The following is a 19,845-nucleotide window of genomic DNA, read 5'->3' as shown; positions in this document are numbered from 1 at the left end:
AAGTTTTAGTCCAAAAATATAATGCTTGAACAAATGCCTGTCATTACAGGGAGGTGGTACACCATACCCTGATGTACTGCAGCTAAGTGCAGGTGCTTGATATTGTGACATGGTTATTTTACTGAGCTCACATGTTATCATTTCCAATAATACTTCACTATTACTCTGTGTTGTTGGCATTAAGGGGTTACTACTCTTCATCCTACCATGTAGATCAACGTAGATCTTCACCCATGTAGCTGAAGGATCAGTGCTGGCTACTTTCAGGAGTCACCCACAAAGAGAAGAAAGGAATAGTCCCCTGCAAAATTCAGACTCTTGAAGAAATCCAGATGGTTGTCAAATCAAAAATGTCATAGAATCACAGAATTGTTTAGGTTGGAAAAGACCCCTAAGATCATTGAGTCCCACCATTAACCCAGAACTACCAAGTCCACCACTTAACCATGTCATGAAGTGCGACATCAAAGTTGTCTTTTAAACAACCTCATGGATGGTAACCCTCCAATTCCCTGGGCACTCTGTGCCAATGCTTGACTACTCTTTCCATGAAGAAAGTTTTCCTAGTTTGCAACGTAACCCTCCCCTGGTGCCGCTTGAAGTTGTTTCCTCTTGTCCAATTGCTTGTTACTTCAGAGAAGGGGCTGACCCCCACCTGGCTACAACCTCCTTTCAGACAGTTGAGGAGAGTGAGAAGATTACCCCTGAGTCTCCTTTTCTCTAGCCTGAACAACCCTGGTTCCCTCAGCCACTCCTCACAGGACTTGTGCTCCGGACCCTTCATCAGCTCTGTTATCCTTCTCTGGACTCACTGGACTCGCTCCAGTACCTCAATCCCTTTCTTGGAGTGAGGGGCCCAGAACTGGACACAGCACTCAAGGTGTGGCCTCACCAGTGCCCAGTACAGGAGGACAATCCCTGCCCTGGTCCTGCTGGCCACACTATTGCTGATCCAGGCCAGGATGCCATTGGCCTTCTTGGCTACCTGGGCACACCCTGGCTCATGTCCAGCTGCTGTCACCAGCACCACCATGTCCTTTTCCACTGGGCAGCTTTCTAGTTACTCTTACCCAAGCCTGGGACTGTTGTGATCCAAGGGCAGGACCTGGCACTTGGCCTTGTTGAACCTCACACCATTGGCCTTGGCCTGTTGATCCATCCTGTCCAGATTCTTCGGCAGAGCCTTCCTGCCCTGCAGCAGGTCAGCATTCACACTCAACTTGGTGTCGTCTGCAAAGTGACTGAGGGTGCACTCAATCCCCTCATCTAGATCACTGATAAAGATATTAAACAGAAGTACTCCCAGTATTGAGCATAGGGGAACCCCACCCATGACCGGCCACCAGTTGGATATAACTCCACTCTCCACCACTCTCAAGGCCTGGACATCCTGGCAGTTTCTACCAAGTGACCAGTGCACCAGTCCAAGCCATGGGCTGTCAGCTTTTCCATGAGAATATTATGGGAAATGGTGTGAAAGGCTTTACTGAAGTCAGGTAGACAGCATCCACAGCTTCTTCCTCAGGAGATTGGGTGGTCAAGCAGAACCTGCCTTTCATAAGTCCATGCTGGTGAGGCCCAATCTCCTGGTTGTGCTGCAAATGCAGTGTGATGACACTTAAGATGACCTATTCCATGACTTTCCCAGCATTAACGTCAGGTTGACAGGCCTGTAGTTCCCCAGATCCTCCTTCCAGCCTGTGTTGTATTTGGGCATCATATTTGCCAACCTCTGGTTAACTGGGACTAGCCTCGTTGGCCAGGATTGCTGGTAAGTGATGGAAAGTGGCTTGGCGAGCTCTTCTGCCAGACCCCTCTGTACCCTTGGGTGGATTTCGTCTAATCCCATAAATTTGTGGGGTAGCAGGTAATAGACTATGTCCCCTTGGATTAAGGGGGCTTCATTCTTCTCCCCATCCCTGTCCTCCAGCTCAGCGGGCTAGGTATTCAGAGAAAAACTGGTATTGCTATTAAAGATGGAGACAAATAAGGCATTAAGTACCTCATCTGTTTTCTCCTTTGTCACAATGTTTCTCCCCATATCCAGTAAAGGATGGAGATTATCTTTACCTCTCCTTTTGTTGCTGGTATATTTATAGAAACAGTTTTTACTGTCTTTTATGGCCGTAGGCATATTAAACTTTTGTTGAGCTTTGGCCCTTAGCTAGGATGTTTTTCTCTGTAAAAATTCTCTTTTGAGCTGAGACATGATTTCTGTTATGAAAATATACTTTAAAATAGCTTGAAAGATAGTTTCTCAGACTAACTCTAGGGTTGAAATCGTTGGTAGATATGCTTGAAAGGAAGTAGTTCACACCTGTGGTGGCATTTCTTTGAAAGTCTTTTTATTTAGAGAACATTTTGACACAGATCTCAGACATCTCTCAGCTTTAGTCAGCTGAGGGATTGGATTTTTTCTTGAAAAATGTTTGGAATAAAAAAAAATCAACTTGGCTGCTAATGTAATATTGCTACATAGTTAAATAATACAATGTGATAATGCATAGCAACCAACAGAAAAAGCCTCCCAAACTGTTGTGTGGAATGCAGAATTTATCACACTCTTGCAGATTGTAAAATTGCAGAAATGCATATGAACTGATGGTTTGACAGAGTTGAGAAGATGAGCTAGGAGATAAGTAAAGCTTCTACTGGTGTAAGAGCATATTGAAAGAAAACCATAAACAAGTGACATTTAGTGCAGAGATAAAAGTTCATGTTTTAAATTAGGATAGTTTAAGTCATCACTTGAAGCAATTCATACTTGTTGCTTTGAACTGTCCCAGTTTTTGAGTTTAGCCCAACATTTGGGTTAGTAAACTTGTATTATGGAGTTTAGAATGTTAAACAAGGGAGTTAGCTAATGTGGATTTTATTTGCATGTCATTTGGTTGGCGCAGGAATACAAGAAACTTTTCAGACCAGCCTGTTGCCTAAAGCAGAGTGTGTCAGTAAGAACTGAACTCATCCTGTAGCTTTCCAGTGGCCTCTGTGGTTTGAATTGATGATTTTGGTTCAGCTCACAGAAGCCAGTTGTAAGCACTGTTACCACTGGCCTTTTTAATCTTAAAGACAAGTTAAAGAACAAATTAACTTGTCATTTAGATTTACTGTGAGAGTTTTCCATTTGGTACAAGCGGAGAACATGACAACCCCATCATGCCCTCATCCCTTTGCTATAGTTAACCTGTAAATACAGTTCTGCATTCTCAAGTGCTTTTCACCCATCAACTTTTTTGGGGGAAAATGATGTGCTGAGGTGCTTACTAAAGGGTGCTGCCCAAGAAAGGTTGTGCTGACCACAAGTACCATGTCTGGTATTCCTTCATGGGTGGTACTACAAGGCAGCAGCATTTTAATTTGGATCAGCTAGAGAATGTGAAACAAAACCGTCCGTTGTGATGGTAAGTATTATGTGATGAGTTCAGTTAGAATTCACAAAACATGTCAGGAGAGCAGCTGGAATGCACTTTTTATGGATTAGTTTGTTTAATCTCTTTTCTTTAGTTTGCGAGAGCAGAGTGGTACTGTGACTCCAAAACCTCTGCCTTTTCTCTTCCATCATCTAAGGAGATTAAGGAGATGAGAGGACAAGGAGGATCAAGGAGACAAAGAGCTAATCTCAGCCAGCAGAGATTCTGCGCCTTTCCTAGCCCAGAGAGTAATCACACAAAGTAACTGTCAAGAGGAGGTTCCACTTAATTTTTCTGAAGATACAGGCTGTTTCCAGTCCTTTGCTACTGCTCTGAAGCTGTGGTTCTGGGCTAAGATTACCAGTGTCCTGAGTGAACTGCCCATAGCCATGGGTAATGTTACTTTCCAGTCTGTCAGTGATAGCACTGTGACTACTACATATTCCCCAGCAGAAGCCTTTCAGCTGAGCTGGCCAAGGTGGCTTTTGGTGAAGAATAAGCATAGGCCAGTGGCCAGGATCTGCTGTCAGACTCTGACTCTCTGCACTGTGCCGTGAGAAGAACCATTTATCATCTTTACATTTCACCCGTTAAATTGCTTCTTGCATTCCTCCATCTGATTGTCATAAATACAGAACACTCAAAGCAAGTTCCTGTAAGGAGGGAATATATAAACCACATTTTGAAGATTTAACACCTGAGCACTGAAGTTAGCTCCCACTAGCCCCAGTTCTAAGAAGCCACTATTGGAAATTTAATCTCTAATCTTTCTGCCTTAGTTTCTTCATATGTGACATTGGGTTAATACTAACCTACTGGGAAGTTTTCAATGATGGAATGATTACTTTTTAGTTAAGTGTTAAATTTCATTAGAACACATAAATATATCCTCCAGTTGGCTACAAGATCCGTGTGGATTTTAGTAACCAGTTGCTATCATCACATAAAAGCTGAGAGGAAAATAAAACCTCTGTGAAAGCAGACTATCTTCCTGTCTGCCACCTAACCAGAAAGCACCAGAAGCATGCAAAAACTGGTACTTGCTTTTTTTAATTTGCATAAAGAACTTACACTGATTCCTGCCACTGTTTTACAGTGTGCTTTTTACCTTTGACATGTGCTGATCTTACATTTACAAAAATAACATTGAAAACTAGTGTTGATAGATCTGACAGTAAAATGAAATTTTCATTGTGAAAAAGAATTTGGAAAAGTATTTTTTTCTGTTGTGTGTAACAACTGCCTCAGTTAAGAAGGTGGTGTCTGAATTAAGAATAACTACTCCAGTAAAGGAGTAATATAGCTGAAAGTCCTGACACATTGATTTTTGCATTTCTGAAACTAAGTGGTATGCAATCTACATCAGGAGCAGTGTAGGAAGGGCTTGAGCTGTCCTTTTAAAGTGCCTATAAATGCAGCATTTGATTAACTGTACAGGATGTATGTATCCAGGAGTGAAAACAATAAAATCTTGATGTAACTTTATCTGGCATAAAAACCCACAACAGAACAGAAGGCAATAGAAGGACAGCGAGGGCACAAATTGCTCCTTTTGGCCTATGGCACTGAGAAGTCATTACATGGAAATTCCCATATGTATTAATTATAATAAACCCTCTTAGTGGACATGATTTTGTGTTTCATGAAGAAACCTAAGCAGTGACAAATCAGAGGCAGCTTTCCCAAGACATGTCTTGGAGTCTATGAAAAAAATAAGATGGCAAATTTATTTACAGGAAAATCAATCTTTTCAAAATATATTGCTGAGAGAGAAAGACTACAGAGACAATGAGAAACTTCAAGTGGTTTCAGTGTGTAGTTTCTAGGACATTATGGAAAAATTGCTCAAATCAACAACGGGAAGAAAATCTTTATAAGATCACAACATAGTGAACTGTGGAAAAAATGCTAGATGCTGTAACAGGAGAGGTCATAGCACAAAAAATATTTTTAGAGTTTCAAGTATTAGAATTTTCAAAAGCATCCAACTCTTTTCTGATAAACTGCCTACACAGGATGTCTCTTTGGATCAAAAGCTGGAGAGCAAATGAATCTTTAAGAAGCTCCAGACCTCTAGATCTGAAAAAATTACATCTCTTGGGTGCTAGGAATTGAACAGAAGGGGTTGCAGAGCCTCTCTCTGGGTTCACATAATTATTTAATATTATAGTATTTAATATTTTAATTTTTAATTTTTAATATATTATTTAATACTATATGATTTAATATTATATTTGGTTTTTCTGTCCTTGCTAATAAATCTCTTCTTACTTCTAAGAGTCTATTGCAAGAATCACTTCAGGTGAATTTCAGAAACCAAAAATGCTGTCTTTACAACTGTATTGCATAACAAGCATTTCTGGTCAGACCTTATATTTCTTCCTTCCTCAGATTATATTTACCCTCAGCTTCTTATGTGAAAGATAGAGGGCCATTTCTCTTCAATTGTTTAAGTGCAGCCAACTATTCATGCACTGTAGGAAGGTCTCCCTTCTCATCTTTTCAGTGTGTATGCTCAGTTTTCAGCTCAGTTGGCAAGCTGAAAGTACAGCTGAGGTTTGTGGCACTGTGTGTGAGAAGGGGATCTGCTTCTCCTGACCTTTCCTCTCAGTTCTACTCTTACCAACTAATCCTCCTTATGTAATCTTGATAGGAAAGGCTATGACTTTGGAGTCTTTTGTAGTGGTGCTGATAGCTACAGAGACACATTGGGAGAGCTGGACCAAGCCTTTTCTTAGTGCATTAATGTGTTCAGTTTCAGTCGGCTCCTGTGTGATACAAGGAACTCTGCCACATTCTTCTAAAGGATGGAATTCCACGCACTGAGCCTAGAAGCCTATGTGCAAAGGTCAGGAAGGCACATGTGTGTAGAGTCAGATAATACTCTTAGACAGGTACGAATATACCCCTGACTCTTCAGGTTCTTCTGGCGTTTGCATAGCCACAGAAAGTCACACCATGATGCCAAGTCCCTTAAAGTGCCACAAACAGTGAGATGGGAATGGAAACTTAACTGCAGAAGGCTGTACAATGTAAGTGAGCAGAGATGCTGGACCAGATGACCTACTGTGGTCCCTTCCAGCCTGCCCATTCAGTGATTCTGTGACCTTACTAAGCTCGGTAGCAGCTGGATGAGGCAGGGCCTTGTCAGTGTTGGCTGTCTGTGAGGAACAGTTGGACTTTAGGATTCTGACAGGCACAGAGTTAATTTTTTGTCTCTGTGTCAACTGCTTCACATCAAGTACTACTCTGTGCCCTTGGTCTGAGTTGGCTCTGAGGCTGGACACTGGACAAACTGGTATAAACTGCCTCTGTTATAATGGTGAGCTTTTGCATCAATAGGGCCAGCACAGAAAAATCTCAGAATCTAAGGAATTTCCTATGATTCTCTGAATCCTCAGAAAACCCTATAAAAATAATGAGAAAAAAGTACACCTTTAAAATACAAAGGCAAATAATGTATACTTTCAATATTTCTTCTAAATCATTATGATGATGCCGATGCAGAGGAAGAGGTGCAGTAAGTCATGATGACAGGATGATCACATGAGCTCTTAAAGCCCTCTTAGAATTGTTTGAAAAGTTGATGGTTTTATGCCCCAAAGTGCTAACTATGATGCTTCTGGTGTTTTGCTGTGGAAAAACATATAGATTGTGCAGACAATCCTTTGGTGATGGTAGCAGAATGCAGTCTATTAAGTGGTGAGGGGACAGAGATCTCCACTTTTGGCAGCGGTAGGGATATTTAAAATGCTTTATTAGGACTGAATTTTAGAGGATATAGCTTCCACTGTAGGTATTTATACAAGAAAATTAGCCTGCTCATCAGATATTCTGCTCAGCAATAGAGTAGCCTTTGAAAGATCATCATAATAGTGGGTGATCCTTTGTTTTACATGTGAATGTTTTTCCCTGTTTTAAATAATGGACTAAGGCTAATCACCTGCACAGTTTACTGGAAGAGTGGACCAGTCCATTCAGTATCAATGTATAAGTAAATGGTCCACTGGAATAAAGGCTGCTTTTAAAAGCTTTTTGAAATTATATTCATAGGACTGGTATAAGGAATGTAGAGCGTATGCCAGTGAGGAGATATATTGTGTTTTGTTCAGAAAATATATCCTTTTTGTGTATATATTTTCTTAGCTCCCTGTGCCAAGCTGAACTTCCCAGACACCTGAATACTTCACACTCTGTGAGTAAACACTCAACTAGAGTCAGAGAAGAATGTGCCAGGATTATTTAATCTCTAGACAGAGAGGGAAAAAATCTCTGTCATGACCTACCGACCAGACATTTCTTGGCAATTGCTAATCAACAGTGTTAGCCTTTTATTGTCTCTCCTGCCATTATCTTCCAGGAAAGGTCTGAGCAAGAGGTCAGAGCAGCTTAAGTGGGTATTGGTTCATTTGTTATCTTTCATGCAGAATGCTGCCGTCAACAGTCTGCTCTCCGCTGAAGGTGAAATACTTCACCTTAATATGTCATGTTCATTTACTGTAGAATTTGGCAACCAAACTCAAAAGATAAGAAGAGTTTCTGGTGGAAATGTTTCTGAGAATAATTTTTAATGCTTTCTATAAGCAATAATTTTTGAAAGATCTATATTTGATTAATTACAAACTACTTCCTTATTGACAGTCTACAGAAGAAACACATTAGAAAAGTGACCTGGATCTTATTTCAGATTACCAGCTTCTAAGACTGTCTCTGTTCAGGTAAGAACTATGATCACCTTTGAACAGGCAATTGGATTTGCATTCCTTTCCTGAAAAAGCCTTTTCTTGGTTGCAGACCCACAGAAGAAAACATTCATTCCTAGAAAAGATGAGGAAAAAAGGGACAAATTATAGGAAAAATTCACCTAGCACCTGCCTTCTGTCACACAAATATATTGTGTAGAGAGTGGTAACGTATATGGTAACAAGTGACTGCACCTGGAATTCTGCATTTTTTGGGAAGGAATTTAATTTGAAAGACAGTGTTACCTTTGATCAGAAATTGTTCATTATTCAGCCTTGTTAACCCATGCTGCCTTAAAAAAGTACTGCTGAACAGGAAAACCAGAAATCTGATTGCTTCCTTTCTGGGAATGGAAGTGTCTAGCTTAAGGCATGGGGGAATTTCTCTCCTTTTCTCTCTTGCTGTAATACTGGAACCATTTAAAATTTGTTCAAGCTTCTATGGGAAGACAACACAGACTGCTCTTCTATCTTTCTCTCCAGCATAGAAGAGCAGCTGGCAAAAAAATGAGTGCCACCACAGCTTTTATAGTCGCCAATAGACGGCCCAGGACTCTGGACCCTGGAAAGGCAAGGTAATGCATGAAATGAGAGGTGTTCACCTCCTCTCTCAAATCCAGCAGAAGCAATGAGGATCCCCTTCTATTCAGGAAAAACTGGAGTTGCATCATGGGACCATCCTCTTTTGAGGCATCCCAGTAGATAGCTCAAGGCATGGTTTCCATACCCACTGAAAAGGGCTAATGTGGCAATGGAATTACAAATGTTTGACCTCACTAGGATTTCCTTGTTATGCCATTTGGTCTTCCCTTTCTTCCACATGCTGTACCCATTCCCAAGCAGTTTGTTGAACTAAAGATAATTAATCTCTTCCAGAATGGTTACTTTAGGCTTTCATTCTGTGAAGACAAACCTCATTCTTGTGATGGCCAGAGCTGTAGGATTTAGATTTCTCTTCCCTTCTGTGCTGTCTGCACCAAAACCATTTGCTTTATACCAAGTGATAGTGGCAAAGTCTGCACTGAAGCTTTAATGTTTCTAGGAAATGACTTATGAACCATTTGTTTATTGTGTGAGGCCTCAGGAAGAGGTACAAAGTGGCATAAGTCAGGATAGAGATTTTGGAACTTGCAATAGGTGGAGTTTCAAGCACAGAAGCTCAGGGGCTCTGTAGAGCAGAGAAAGTAGCTCAGGCAATGACCTCATGGAGCAAATACCTGCTACACTGCAGGAAAGATTCTGGACTTTTCAGTGAGGCTGGACTGAACAGGACCGGTCAGGTGCAAAGACAGAGCATGCTAGAATTGATTCCTTACCAGACCATGCATCTGTCATGCAGTGTTTTTTCCATCTAGCCTCAGGGAGTAGGTCGTCTGTGAGGTCCAGGTACATGAGCTTTTTAGTATCACATTTTTTCATCAAGAAGCTAGATGTTTACATGTTGAATTTGAGCTTTATACCCTGACATTTAGGTGAGATGTTTAAAAATAAAGTATTCTTTTATTTGCATGCAAAAGTTCCCTCTTCCCCGTGTTGCATCAGAGCAGCTGTTGTGCTCTGCTTTTTTCTTTCTGGGACTGTCTGTGACAGCCACCAGCCATCCTATTTACATCTGTTAGTACAAGGAAATTGGAAACTGCAGCTACTGGAACATGATTATCTTTGTCTTCATGTCAGGTTTGTCTTTTACTGTGACACAGCAAAAGAAGTGTTTGTACAGCTAATAAGACATTTATCTAGAGATAATCAGAAGTGGCATGTCCTTTTTGAATGAGCTGCTGATGTAGAGCTAATTTTGGACCGGCTTACTAGAAGTGGTGATACAGAAGAGTGGCAAAAGGGGACTATCTCCCCAAGTCAACAGCCCCTCTATAATCAGAAGTGGAGAAGCCTCTAAATCAATTGCAGCAAGATTTAGATAAGAACCCTAAAGCAAGCAGAGTCTGGCGTCTTTGTTAGCCTCTACGAAAGGACAGTCTTGTGAAATGTTTAGTCAAAGGCTTATACCACTTGTAAAGGTTCTTGACTGAACAACAATCTAGTTAAATTTCCTTCAGTTCAGTGATCAAAGTGAAACAATGCCTAAAAACTCAGGACTGTGCAATCCTTGCTTTATGAAGATAACAGTACACAATTGTTTTTTTGTCACTGAGGAGTATGAAGAATTAAGTAAGACATTGGTCTATCTGTGAAATGAACAGTTTTGAACAGTGCATGCTAAAGCCCTGTCTGTTCCACAGGGATTAGTGTTTTGTTGTACTTTTTTAGCTTGTTGAATTCACAAAACCCCACAAACTTACAATTTAGAAAATGTGTGAAAAAGAAAGAGACAAAAGACCTCAATTGTTAAAACTGCCTTTTGAGTTTATTTTCTTAATCTTAAAAATATTTTTTTTGATGGCACACAGCATCAGAATCAGCACCTTTGCATTTACAAACTACCGAGAAGCCCTGCCAATTTGTTTCCCTAGTTCTGACTTTTAAATCACATGGAAAACCTTACTCTTTGTTCCTTTTTTCTATGAAAGGCTTAACAGCACATTGCTGCAACAAAATTACGCGTTATGAGGGTTCCATTCACAAAATAAATTTACTGCACATTAAATATTGATTTAGCAATTTCATCATAAATGAAAACTGTAATGCAAATGCATATATACACACACACACACAGAGTGCAGCTTTTGTGATGTGCTATCTTATCTTGGTTTTTGTTACACTCCAGTTCACAAGAGTATCATTAGTGCAAATAATGAGATTTAACTGTACAGTTATCTTTTAACAACCACTTAGACATATTTCAACTAATTTAGGCCAGTGTAATGAGTTAATATTCAGCATCTGATTTGGTGAGTGATTTCTCAAGCTCTTCTCCAGGATTAGATTTCTTCTGGTTTGGGATAGCAGGTAGGACACAGCTTGGTTTCAGATGCTCTCCTGATAGATCAGGCAAGAGAGAATAGAGAATATGACTCTGAGAATGTCCTTTTTTCTGAGATCTGGAGATTGGAGCTGGTGGGAGAATAACTACATCAGTTTGTAGGGTCTTAAACTTCTTAGCATCCTGAGATGGTAGCTGAACTAGAGGAAAAAGAAAAAAAGAGAAAGAGTGCACAGGAAGTGAAAAGCATGGCATTTTTACAAATGATTTTGCTACTTTCCTTGAACTGTTGTCTCTTATTGTGCGTACTCAAGCCTGCATTTGAAAAATGTGATCAAAATATTAATAAAAAATAGTGTAACCGTGGCAAGGCTAATCTTCATCTGAAGAAAACAGCTCCACTGCTAAGTGATTTACTTTTTGTTTAGTGAGCAGTACATCTGGAAAAGTTCAACAATTTGTTTTTGATAAGCAGAGAACCTATAGTTTGTCTGAAAGAGACTTGGTCTTCTTGGAGGAATTTTCACAATGTATTTTTTCATCCAAAACCACAGGCTGACTGTAACAGAAATGTCCCATGGGAATATATTATTTCTAACAAAAACATTCTATTGCTGAAGATAAATGCTGATCAAAATCTTAAGGAAGATGAAATGGAAGAATGTGAGATGCTGTGTCTGGGTTTCTCTAAGCACAGTCAATCATAAAGGTAAGTGCACACATGCTCTGCTATTCACAGGCTATAAAAGTAGCCCATTACCCTGTAGCACACCAAGACACACACCAAAACACCTGAGGCACACCCACTATGTATCTCTATTGTTGTCTCGTAAGAAACTGTGGATTAAGATAATCTTTAACTTCTACCTCACATTCATCAGTTTAAAGCACTGTTTGTGCTTTAAAGCTAATACAGTTCTGTATTTTCTCTGAATTGAAATCCTCAGGCTCCTTCATTCAGACAACTCACTAATTTCCTGATCTTTTAAAAGGAGAATTCAAAAACTTAATTGTAGACCTACTTTTCTGTGCTTGTAAATTTTTTGTGAATCACATTAGCTTCTTTTCATTTTATCTCCATTTTATTCACAAACTCTTTGTATACAAATCATTTAGTTTTTTCCAGTTTAAGCATATAAAGAGCTCCTTCTGAAGTTACACCATCTCCATTTTGGCTACAGAATCTTCCTTGCAATTTTTTACATTAGTTTTTTCTTGGTTGCGTTCTCATTGCATTTGTGATTTCCTTCCATCTGCATATTTGTGATGAATTATCTGAGAAGCTATTAACACTTTCCTCTGAAGTGTTCTAGCTGGAAATTTTGTGTTTTATTTAATTTGCCCTTCGGAAAACAATGTTACCTCTCTTATGTCTGCAGTGGGCCCTCACTTCATATATTTGTCTATCTATATCTATCTATTTTGACTATACATATTGTGCAAAAGAGGCTGAAGTTCTTGTCATAATCCCCTGTAGCATACACCTTATACTAATTAAATCATTGACTATTTGTTTATCAGGAGCAGTAATTTTCTAAAGCTTATCAGGTATGGGTTTAGGGCAAAGCAGGATCTTTATAGAGAGGATTTAGAAACTTGGTAGATTTTTTTCGTTTTGAGCTGATTTCAATTCCTATTCAAGTTGTGATTACCTGAGCAGACAGTGTTTACTACAATTGCTTGGCCTCTGGCAGTATACTGTAATTCATGGGTCATATTTAAGATTCATTCATGTTCAGAAATTCAGGAAATCACTTCTCCTTTCCATGAAAAACCCCAAACCATTAATACTTTGCTTTAGTTGGTGTTGAATTTGTGTGAATCTGGGAGGGCTAAATACAATAAATGAGTCCATTTGTATGATAGAATGCTTTGAGTTCGCTGAAATTTTGGTGTGCAAACCAAATGTTGTGAGGTTCACTTGTTTCCCTCTTTGGAACATAGTCGTATGTTAATATATTCAAAGTTCACACCTGTGTGAAAAATATGCATAAAGCTTTATGTACTTTATATACACCATTAAAAGTTTTTAATGATGGGTTTAAGTAGGCCAAAAGCACTGTAGCTTATCTTCACCCCCATGACAGAGCAGCCATCATGTAGTCCCACATACTGTGCTTATTTTAGGATATTTGATTTAGGATTTCAGGACTGGTACATGGATGGCTCTGAAACAATGCATATAATGACTAGTACTAGTACATGTATTGAAACACATGAGCCTGGACCCAGAGCTGGGATCTGTGGGAGGCAGAGCCCTTAAGGCCCCCAGAGCTACATACAGCAAAAGCACCAGTAATGACTCACATGTGGAGGGCAGAGTCGGCCACCGAAGACCTAGTGGTACAATAGGAGCTACTGGTTCAGGAAGCCTTTTCCACTCGGTAGAGACTCTTGAGTGGCTGCTATTACAAACTGCAGAGGCAAAAATAAGGCTGTCAGAAAGGCATTGCTCAAGGAGTATGGAGTCCAGCAGAGGGATGGCTCTTAGACTCCCTTCCTTTGCAAGCAGTGGACCACAGTGGCCTTCTGCAGAGATGTGGGTGCTTTGTGGAATGCTTTGCTGTTAACTTGGGAAAGAAGAAACTTCAAATCATGATGAATATTGGCAAAAAACAACCACAGATCTCCAGAAAACACTGTTAAATGACCTGTAGAAATAGATATAAAAAAATTTTTTTTTGAATTTGTTGTTGTGCTTTTTTTTCCAGCAAGTTATAATGTCACTTTTTTGGCCATTAGACACATGTTTTCTCCTCTGACACCTCCAGAACCATCAGGCTTTTTAAACTACATGAAGAAGTGAGAGCAGCAGAGAGCTCTCTAGAAGTCCCATATTTGTTTGAAAAATTATTCTGGCATTTTGTGAGTGTGTGACAGCCTGTTTTCTGGGGTTGTTGGAAGCGTTTGCATGATGAGATAGAAAGAGTGTGCTGGGGATGAAGCAGCAGCATGCAGAATAGGAGATGCAGTCTGTGCTGAGGCTACTCAAGAAGCCAGGTGAAGGATCTCTGGCCCTGGGAATATCTGAAGGGTGAGATTTTATGGTTTAAAGTCATTCAAGTACTCTTCCTAGGCTACTGTTTCATTCCTATTTTCCTCTTTCTAATGTGTATTTTAAAACCTTTTACTGAGAGATTTAATAATTTCTTCCTTTTGTTTTTCATTGCCCTTCCTTTTCTGGGGGAGATACTTCTTCTTTCTGTTAGTCTCTGAGTAGTTTCAGTTCTCATTCTAGTTTGTGCTTATTTCATTGTTTCAGCTTCTTGGCAACTTTTTTTTCCCCTTAGCATATTTTTAACACACGTCTTATGTATTAAAAATACTAGACAAACACAAATATTTATACTCAGTCTTTGTTGCTGGAGCACTTTGCCTGGATAAAGGCTATGTCCACAAGAGTAATATTTTTGGGGCTGGGTGAAGGATGAGTGAGATCTTGGCTCTGAAACAGTTCTTTAGAAACCTTCAGGAGCAAATATGTCATTTGTGTGAACAAAGAAGAAATACAATCTATTTTGCAAATAATTCTGCTTTTCTCTTACTGGCTTGAACTAATGTTCAAGCAGTAATGGTACCTGGATAAATGTGCTGTGTTAGTTAATTAAACCATGATTCTTAATTGTGACAATTGTATCTTATTTGTAAAACAGTTTTTAGCGTGAGACTAGAACTAAATTCTTGACCATTTATATGAATTAATGCAAGAACAACAATGATTATGAAATGATTTTTAAAGGATTTTCCTTACAACTATGATTTAACTAGAAGACACAGAGAACATTAGTAGAAAGCTTAAAATACAGAACACCTGGACCTGGGGTTTTAAAAGCAATTAAAAGCAATTAAATTGTTTTCTTCCCTCTGAGCAGACAGAGAATACCACCTCAGTAATTCAAACATCTTTTCTTCTTCCTGTCTGATGTACAAAACAGCAGCAGTTCAGGATTCTGTATAACCCCACCCAATCTGATGGTCCCTGTAAGGCTACCTCTGCTGTTTCATTTCAAGTAATACTGCCGTAACTGCGGAACTGCTTCTGAAATTCAGATTATAAGAGGTGGTGAGTCTTAAATGTAGGTCTGAAATGTGAATGCTTTAGAACCTGGCTGATCTGCAGGATTACAATTAGTAAACTGTAAATCCTCATCCAATATACAATGGAGATTTGTTCTTTGTGGAGCATAAGAATGTGAGGGTCGGACACTGCTAGGAGCAGGGCTGGTGTTTATGTGTGAAGAACACCCCAGTTTCTGGCTTGATCCAGCCTGGAACAATCACTAAGTCTTGACACTCTGCTGGGGCTCTGGGAGTGGGTTGAAACTCTCCTGCTCTTTGGGACAACTGCTTCCCCAAGCTGAACGTGAGCCAGCAAGGTGCCTGTGCAGAACTACAGCCAACAGCGTCTGGGGCTCTATCAGGAAGAGCACTGCCAGCAGATTGTGACAGGTGATTCTTCCCCTCTACTCAGCTCAGGTGAAACACATCTGGAGTTCTGAGTCCAGTTCTGAGGCTCCCAGTACAAGAGAGAGAGGGACATATTGATGCAAGTCCAATGGAGGGCAATGGAGATGACTAAAGGATTGAAGTGTCAGCCTTAAGGGGGAGGCTGAAAGAGCTGGGAGTGTTCAGCCTCAAGAAGAGAAGGCAGCTCAAAGGATCTTGTCAATAAGTATAAATGTTTGATTGTGGGGAGTAATGCAGAAGGAGACAGACTCTTCTCAGTGGAGTCCTACGGAGGGAAAAGAATCAATAGCCACAAATAAGTAAGAAGAAACTTTTTACTCTGAGGGTGGTAAAACACTGGAAGGGATGGCCCAGAGAAACTGTCTTATTTCAATCCCCATTCATAGAGATTTAAAACAAAACTGGGTGCGATCCTAGGCAATGTGCTGTAGGTGACTTCTTTGTCACGTCTTTGTCAGGGGGCTGGACAGACAGTCTCCAGAGGTGTCTTCCAACCTCAGCCATTCTATGATGCTGTGAAAAACAAACATGAAACCTCTCTCAAGCCCTCAGACGCCAGTGATGGAGGCACGCAATATGATACTGTAACTAGCACTTGTCTGTACTTACTTTTGTGAGCACTGTGGTTGGATATGGGAGCTAGGCTGTTCCGTACAGGAATAACATTTTTTGGTTTGTGTTGGCCTATGGACATTTGTTGAAAACTTTTACCTGTGAAAGAAAAAGATAATAATTGATACGGAAATAATTGTAACTAGTGTGGTGCACTGTGCATTTTTGGCTTCCAGAAAAGAAAGGAAAACTTACTTAGTATTTCTCAGAAATATGTAATAGCAAGGAACCACTGAAGGAAAAAAAAAGAAGCTGTTGCTTAGTTTACTTTACATTCATAAAAAAGACTGATTGATTTAGTATAACCTTCACATAAACCCTTACGACTTCTTCTCACATAATATGGCAATAGGTCTTAAAATGGGCACAGTTTATTAGCTAGGTCTCTGTAAGAACATTTAGACTCTAAATCTGTAAAATATTATTCAAATAGATTATTTTATTTCAGATTTGAAGCTTTAGTTTGCAAAATACCCTGGTAGGGCCTTTGTTAGTATTAGAACACAAATAAGAGTTCAACTGCTGGTTGTAAAAGGAGATTGAAGTCTATTAGTAGTAAAAATAAGCTTTGAGAGCGTTTTGTTGCAGATGAAAGCATATCAGAACCCATATAAGGTGATACTGATCCTTATTAAACTATGTTTATGGCAGTATCATTTTTACCAAGAAGAATATATACTGAAAAAGGAAAGGTTAATTGCTTAATTCTGGCACGAAACTGTTTAAGATTAAAGTTAACTTAGGTCTAATACTGTTAAAAAAGACAGTATGTTAGATGATGTAATGCATTTCATCACATAAAGGACATGTCTAATATTGAAAAAAGTAGAAATTCAAGCACCAAGTCAATGTTTTCCCCAGATCTTTTTCCTGAGCTGATCTTACTCTGTGATGCTTGAGTCCTTCAAATTATTTTTCTCGTTATCACCAAATCTGCGATGAGCCGTGTAATGAGTTGTCTTGCCAAGAAGCTGCTCATCCAGTATGGCTTTGCAACATAGCTTATTGAGGAGCAGGCATCTGCTCTGTCGACACACAGAGACAAGGGGAGACATGGGGTGTATGTAGCAGGACATCCTAAGCAGGAGGAAGAGATTGAATGATATTAATTGCCTTTGTGGCTTTGCAGTTGGTACTTGAAAATACCTATATTGTTGGGCTGTGCAAGATAAAGCTATAGAAAAATAGTGTAGAGCAGTTTTCTAAAGGTGCATTGAAGGAGCTGTCAAGACTGCTGTAACTGTTGCTGACTGAACAGATTCTGTGGGAAAGGAATTACAGTGGTGTTTGTCAGGCAAACCACCATGTTACACTGAAGCCTTCAGCTCAGCATGGAGCAAGGTCCTGGTCCAAAAACCACAACAGTTGATAGACATTGGGTCAGTCTGCTGGATCCTGTGGTTAAGCTGATGTGTATTGAGCTAAAGCATGAAGAATCTTGTATGGGTGAGCTGTGCTTAATAGAAACAGACTTCGGTTTGCTTTTCCCATGTTTTACTCTTTAACATCTCTAGTGTCTAGTCGGTAAATTTCTTCTGTAGACATTGCATCCACTTTGCACAAAGAACTAAATATATCAATTCCAGTATAGCAGAGAATTGTTTGTTGCTCTCATTAGTGCAATTCAAGTTATATTGGTTTCTGTGATGTTTATGCTGAGAATTAATTGCTTATTGTGTATGTACCATTATGGCTTTGATGACGGGAAGTTGTTGCTATCAGGAGATAAGAAATGTTCACTTCATAATTGGAGATATCTGTCTGCAGAACAACAGTACAAAACATAATCCTATTTGCAAAGGATAATATGAATGCTTGGAAAAGAATCCTTGTTAAAAGTTATGGCATTAAGTGGAGGTATTCTTCTACTCTTCCTTTCTATCTGTTTCACATAACATCTCGAAAAACAGTTTTTCTCTCTTTAAGACATCATCATTGCTGTCCCCAAGAGCACATTTATGATTGCAGTTGTTTTTGATTGAAATGGAAAGGAAACAATTTCATTCTTATAAAATGCAAGACTGCATTTGGATTTTTTTACAGCTTGTTCTTTTTGATTTTCCTTTGCATTTAGGAAGGTAAACCACATAGTGGTGTGTTTTGTGTAGAAGTAGTTAATGTAATGATGAATGTCTCACTGTAAATTTGTTCTTCAGTTTGAGAAAGTGACAGCCACACCAGTCAGCTTTTCTCTGCTTTCCTAGCCAAGAAATTCTTCCTGTTGAACTACACCATACCGCTTATACCAACATAAACTTAATAATGGCCCATTTTTCATATTACCTATTCAAGCAAATAGAAGGTACTGGGCTGCTGTAATAAAATCTGTAATAAAGTATCATCTTACATCTGGAAGTTTAGTAATCCAAAAGGTGGGTGGGTGAAAGGCATCTCAGAGCTGCCTTATACTCAAGACAGATTCCATGTTACCCATATCACTTGGAGTTTCTCTACTTAAACCATTTTTCCCTGTAGAATGTAGTTGGCAGTACATTTTGCAAAAAGAGATGATTGCAAAGCTCCTAAGTACAAAATGCTTCAGATTGTTGATGCCAGCTCAGTACTGTGGCTGGCATACACTCTTGAAATATTGACAGTTTTTAGTATAGACTGTCTTTGCCCTTCTCAGTGGAGGGCAGTCATTCTGAGAGAAACCAATGGCATAATAGTAAGGTAATTCTCATTGCTACACAGAGTAACCTCTCCCCTTTGTGTAAGTGCTAATGCTCAGCTAGTAAATTGACTCATCTTTCATTCCCAGGAGAATAGAAAACAGAACCAAAAACCTCCAAAGACTTTGGCACACACATGTGCCAGCTGCCTTTGTAGCAAGTGAGCACAAAAATTAGCTTTGACTTTGACTATAGACATGGTCATGCAAGACAATCAACACTGTGTGTCAACAGAGAAAATAATTTTAAAATTGAGTTCCCTTAGATTATCATACCTATAATCCCAGCCTAGATATTCAGTGATTAGGAGATTACATGTAGCCCCCCCGCATTTATGAATTTAGAAATTAAGTATTAACACTTCAGTGTCTTTGAAAATCAGATGTTTTTTCCCCTCAGCTAAGTCTGCTGCAGAAGGAAAGAAAAATCAATTTTAAAAAACCCCAAAACCCAAAATCAAACCAAATCAAAACAAACAAAAAAATCCAACAAAAGCCAACAAGAGACATTTTTCCTCAGAGAGAGGGCTGCCTGCACAGCATTGCTGGCTAGGCTGGAATGAGACTTACTTTTCTTCTGATCCCTGTAAGTCCTGCAGGCACAGTGCACTGGAGACCTGGAAGCCCTGGAGCTCATACAGTAAATGCAGTTCCAATTCACAGAAAGTCAGGTGGCTTTAATTACAGGGGCAGACAGATTTAACCACACACATAGGCATGAAGAGGGATAAGTAGATCTTTTTATCATGAAGAAATGTGAGACAATATCTGTGTTGTGCAATGTGTTCCTGTCAGATACTCTCTTCCTCCTTACAGGATTTTAATTCACATGTTTCCGAGGAAGGTCCTTTTTCCCAGCTATCATTTTATCATTTTTTCCCAGGAATCATTTTATTGTTGGAAAATTTTTTTAAAGGGAGCTGGTACAAAGAGAATGGGGCTTAAAGAAGACTCAGGCTTTTTATTTTCTGAGAGAGATAATAAACTGTCAGAAATAAGATTACTCATTTTTCCTTCGGGCATGCAAAATGGCTCCCATTATAATGACTAGATTTTTGT

General features: G+C 39.5%; 1 protein-coding gene across 4 annotated transcripts in view; it reads right to left on the bottom strand.

Annotated features, from left to right (window-relative positions):
• Positions 1-10,498: 10,498 nt before the first annotated feature.
• ANKRD55 (ankyrin repeat domain 55) overlaps positions 10,499-19,845 on the bottom strand; it is a 47,085-nt gene continuing 37,738 nt past the window's right edge. For 2 of the 4 annotated variants that reach the window (XM_032097025.1, XM_032097024.1), the window contains exons 10-12: positions 16,113-16,214; positions 13,344-13,451; positions 10,499-11,236 (exon numbers count right to left, since the gene is read on the bottom strand). In XM_032097025.1, coding sequence (XP_031952916.1) covers positions 10,983-11,236; positions 13,344-13,451; positions 16,113-16,214 — 464 coding nt within the window. In that variant the 3' untranslated portion in view covers positions 10,499-10,982. The remainder of the gene's footprint in view (positions 11,237-13,343; positions 13,452-16,112; positions 16,215-19,845) is intronic. The other 2 variants (XM_032097027.1, XM_032097026.1) reach the window with 1 other exon arrangement.

Source organism: Corvus moneduloides, chromosome Z (genome assembly GCF_009650955.1).
Source record: "Corvus moneduloides isolate bCorMon1 chromosome Z, bCorMon1.pri, whole genome shotgun sequence".
NCBI lineage: Eukaryota > Metazoa > Chordata > Aves > Passeriformes > Corvidae > Corvus > Corvus moneduloides.
The sequence above is the reverse complement of the archived record's forward strand: the minus strand, read 5'-3'. Positions and strand labels throughout refer to the sequence as shown.